The sequence below is a fragment of the Polyodon spathula genome, chromosome 7 (genome assembly GCF_017654505.1).
Source record: "Polyodon spathula isolate WHYD16114869_AA chromosome 7, ASM1765450v1, whole genome shotgun sequence".
In the NCBI taxonomy this organism is placed as follows: domain Eukaryota; kingdom Metazoa; phylum Chordata; class Actinopteri; order Acipenseriformes; family Polyodontidae; genus Polyodon; species Polyodon spathula.
In genome coordinates, this window is record NC_054540.1 from 11,475,446 (window position 1) to 11,480,445 (window position 5,000).

The 5,000-nt window shown below is 35.0% G+C and overlaps 1 protein-coding gene across 7 annotated transcripts in view; it reads left to right on the forward strand.

Moving 5' to 3' along the window:
• foxp2 (forkhead box P2) overlaps positions 1–5,000 on the forward strand; it is a 147,157-nt gene that overhangs the window by 129,863 nt on the left and 12,294 nt on the right. For all 7 annotated transcript variants that reach the window (XM_041254524.1, XM_041254521.1, XM_041254526.1 and 4 more), the window contains one exon: positions 4,793–4,994. In XM_041254524.1, coding sequence (XP_041110458.1) covers positions 4,793–4,994 — 202 coding nt within the window. The remainder of the gene's footprint in view (positions 1–4,792; positions 4,995–5,000) is intronic.

Below are 5,000 nucleotides of genomic sequence, written 5' to 3' on the forward strand. Positions count from 1 at the left end.
TTTAGTTGTTGGTTTGCTAATTATTGTCAGTTTTGCTTTATACAGAAACACTGAAAACTGGTTCTGACTACACCAATTGCTTTGCTTGATTAGTATTGTATTCATTTTAGTAGTTACATACCAGATTAATGTGTACAAACCACAAGCGTTTTATTATTTATGTATTTTCCAATAAAGGGTGTTAATTGAATGTACCATGAAAGTTAAAACAATATTTTTAAAAAATGTATTTAAGAAACCACGCACCTGATCATGCACATGTTTTAACGTAAATATTTGGCAATATTAGATACTTAAAAAATCTTTTTGGCGACAAAACATTGTTATAATGTTATGCTGCTGAGTAACTGTCTTCATTTCAATAGAATAATTTTCATCATCACTTCTTATCGTATAAAGTAGATAATCACAAGATAGAATAATTATCCCGTAAATCCATCAGGAATCTGCAGCTCGTTTTTTCCAATTAGTTATTCAATCAGTATTTTTTTCAAAACTCCAACAGCGGGGTTACATCTACACTAATAAAGAATTTTCAGCCTGTAATCCAAAACAGAATATGAATGAATAATGTAAATGAAGTATTACATTACATAAACCACACATGAAAGAATTGCTAATTGCATTTGATGGTGGGCAATTAATACAGAATCGTAGATGAGCAGTTTAAAATGAAACTAGTTTAAAGTTCCCATTGGAGCTGGAGATATTGAAAGTGGTGTATTGTACTTTTGGCCTTTAAACTGGCTTAAAAGAATAAAAGTGGGTAATATATATATATATTTTTTTTTAAACTAAAAAAACTAAAATTAATGTGCTCTACAAAAGAAGCTTCATAATTGATATCATAGTGCAGATTTATGTTCTCATATGCAGAGGCTCAGTTGAAACAGCCCACACATTTGATAAATATTAATAGTATGAATTTATTACCAAGGAAAAATGAGCTCTGTTGGTTCATCACTGCCCCCTTAACAGCTATCAGTACATGAACACAAGGTGCAACCGCGCTGTCTATTATATGACCCCATTTACTCTCTGAATGGTACTTCATTAAATGTTACCTTTTGGCCATGCTATGGATGAAAATCAAAGTTATCAAGGCTGCAAGTCCTGAGTAATGAGTTTTACCCAACCTTGAATATATTCAGATGAGCCGAGGTAGCTAAGTGCTCATCCTAGCTTTTGCAGGCTTTTCCACAGTTATATTTAATAAATTCCGTTTTGCTAGTGCAAGATTGTATTCCTGCAGACATGTTATGCTTGTTACTGGAGCTGGGAAAAATATGCTACACACATGCTTTATGAGAAGATGTATTGTGAACGCCTCTTTATATGTTTGACAACATATTGAAGCCCTTTGTTACAGAACATCAGACGCATAATTATGAACAATTGGACAGCAAGAGTTGTTTCTTGACTACAGATTTAATAAATACAAAAAAACGGGTACATTAAATCCACTAAACAAGTGCATGCAATTGCACAAACCTAAATTGCAAAATATAAAACAGCTGTTTTATCTATTAATTTGTTACTTAATTCTGGAACAGGTTAACACTGAAATCTGTGTGTACACTCTTTATGATTTTGTAGAACCACTGGTAATTCAGAAAAAATACATGTTTTATTCAGTTTTATATAGACACATATACATTTAAAATCACGGATGACTGGATTCTTATAAGTGGTGATTCTTAAAAGCGGACCGATATTATTACAATTAGCAAAAGCACTTCCGCCCATCAGTTTAAATGCAGTTTACAAATGTCAGTGGTGCTCAATCACTGAGGACAATACATCAAAACAATCAAAACGTCCTTGTGAGTAAACAACTTGTTATATTATCACGGTTATGTTTACTCACGGCTGCAGAATCCTATTTTACTACAATATACTTGAAGTGATCGTCTCGTGAGGGTGCCTAATTTAACTGCCGTGCAGTGTTAAGTGTAATGACCTTTGAATTAATGACATTACAGTACAGTATAATACATTCAGGGCTACCACTACATTTAAGCAACTGTGGCAGGGCTTTACTCAGTTTGTGTTCAATGAATGTGTATTCACTTTATTAAAACACATTTTCACTAACAGAGAACACAAAAAATACCTGTACAATGCAGTTGCATGTCTTTCTTTTTCCTACCATGTCAACACACATAAACTGCACAACTTGTTTTTTTCTACTGGGAGTCGCTGCAGGGATTATACTGCACATGCTGTGTACGTGCCTAATCACGCGAGACGTGATCAAATTCAAAAACAGCTTTATTGGTTAAACATGTAATTGCACTTGATACAATATCGTATTACATGCAGTCAGTTTAGTCCGAAACAGTTCTTATAAGCGGATTGCTTGATTCTTACAAGCGGAGTATTTTAGCATGGTTAGCATAGGATGATTTTGTCCCAGTGATTTTGATCACTATATGCAGTTGTTTCTTATAAACGGAGTGCATTGTGTGTGTCGATAGATAGATAGATAGATATCAATCTATCAGTCTTTATTTTATATAGCGCCTTTCATAGATGGACCACCATCACAAAGCTGTTTACACGATAGAGGGGAACAATGCATAACACATTAAATACAGTGAAATACAGGGCATAGTACAGCCACGTTGCGATTTACATGTATTTTATTTACGCATTTTGGAATAACGTGGACGTTGTATTTATATAATTTTTTAACATACGCAGACGTTTGTTTGGAATTAAGCGGTTTGCGCGCCACGCAGTCTGTAACCCAGTAACCCCCACCTCTCCAATACCACCACCAGCACCAGCATGCCATCCCAGCCAGCATTCAAGTACAGTAGCAAAATTTTTCATTTAAAAATCATTTTCTTATTTTAGATAGGCTTTTTAATGTCTTTATTATTGTCAGTAACAAATAAGCACAGTTAAAAATAGAACAGTGAAGGAAATAGACTTACCCCCTACCATTTCCTTTATTTCTTATGGGGAAATTAAGTTTGATTTACGCATTTTTGAATTACTCACCCATTTTCAAGAACACATCTACCGCGTAAATATATATATATATATATATATATATATATATATATATATACACACACACACACACACACACACACACACACACACACACACACACACACTGTAAAGATTCCTTTTAAGGTTTGCTATTTATCTAAGCACTTCTATGGAGACATGCTGTATATACAGTCCGTCCTGCTTTTACTATAAAGCCAGTTTGCTACTCAATAAAGTCATTAAACACAGACTTAACTTTTTTGTACACCTAACAAAGAAACCAGTCTCATTCTACAAGCTTATAGTAGTAGCTGAAAAAACAGTTTGTGGTTTACTGGGAACAGATGCATCTGGGGATGCCTTCAGGGTGCCAGTTCTTTTTGTAAGACTGCTAATATGCTTCTGTTGGCTGCTGCCCAAGAAAGAACAATTAGCGAGCATATGTTAATTTCTGTTTCCTTAACAAATCTCCTTACTGGCTGTATGTATAAAACTGATCCACAAAGAAAGATCAGTTAACATTAAACTAATCAGTTTCTCCTCATAAAAAGATACTTATGGTTATTAAGATGAGACAGGTGTTTTTCAGATTACAAAGTCAGCTGTTTTCTGTATTCAACTGAGCTGTATTTATATTTTCCAAACTTTTAAAGTGCATAAGAAATTGAGGACAATTGTAATGAAAGGATTTTTTTTTTTTTTTTAACGTATCGAAGCTTGACATTTTTGCACTGCCTGGAGATTCATGTAATTGAAGGCTGTCAATGACAGAAGGTGTGTGGTAATTATTACAGTAGTATTTTCTTTAAAAAAAAAAAAAAACCCAAAACATTTAATAAGACTTATTTTGCATTGAAGGGCATGTTGCTAACCAGAATGCATTCCATCTTTTTTCCTTTTTTTCCCTCCCGCAACACCCACTTTCTAAGGTACTGTACATCAGCCTTAAGTGACACTGTAATCAGAAATTGAAAATGATACTTCCAGAAGAGTCGACAAACTTGACATTTCATTATATTTGTTAACACATGCCACATATGATTGTTAATGGAGCAATTCCATTCCCCTCTCGCCATCTCCAATCAGATTTAATATGAAAAATTTAGCCTCCTCTAACTAATTTGCAATTAAGACAGTTTTGTTTGAAAATGTAGTAATGTCATTACCATTCCACCAAATTAGCAGAGAGACTAAAGGTCAGTGTAAAATTTTCCAGCTGGCTGGAGCCCCTCAGCTAAGATTTGGAACTGAAAGCAAAAGTGAAACAGCATTGTGTTAGCAACACATTTCAGTTTCTGTTAGTAATCAATATCTTTTTGAGATATGTATATATATATATATATATATATATATATATATATATATATATATATATATATATATATATATATATATATGAAAAAGAAGAGGGAGGGGGAAAAAAAGCATTGTTTGGCATTACAAAAGGTCACAACAGTATTACCATAGCAGCCAGTTTGAATCAGGTAGCAGCTTGCTTTTCTGAAAATACAGAGTTCTGTGCATAGCCTGCTTGGTTAGATATTGGGCCAGAGTAACACTGAAGCAGATCATTAGATAATCTCTAACAGCGTGCTCTAATTAGGGTTCTTATGATCCAATTTCATCCTGTAATTAGTTGAGATTGGCTGCTTCCTATGCAGCTTATTAGTGGCAACACAGCTGTAGAAGCAAATCCACTCTCATTTGTCAAACCTGTTTTAAAGCCTTCTTTCCCCTGTCGTTCCCTTGTTTTCCCCCCTCTCTCCATACCCTTCCACTTGGGCCTTTTCAGCTGAATTTGGTATCGAGTGTCACCATGTCCAAGAACATGTCAGAGACGTCCCCTCAGAACTTACCTCACACCCCCACTACACCAACCGCCCCAGTCACTCCACTTACCCAGAGCTCCTCTGTTATCACCTCAGCCAGTCTGCCCAGTGTAGGAGCCATCCGAAGACGGCACTCAGACAAATACAGCATTCCCATGTCATCAGGTAGGA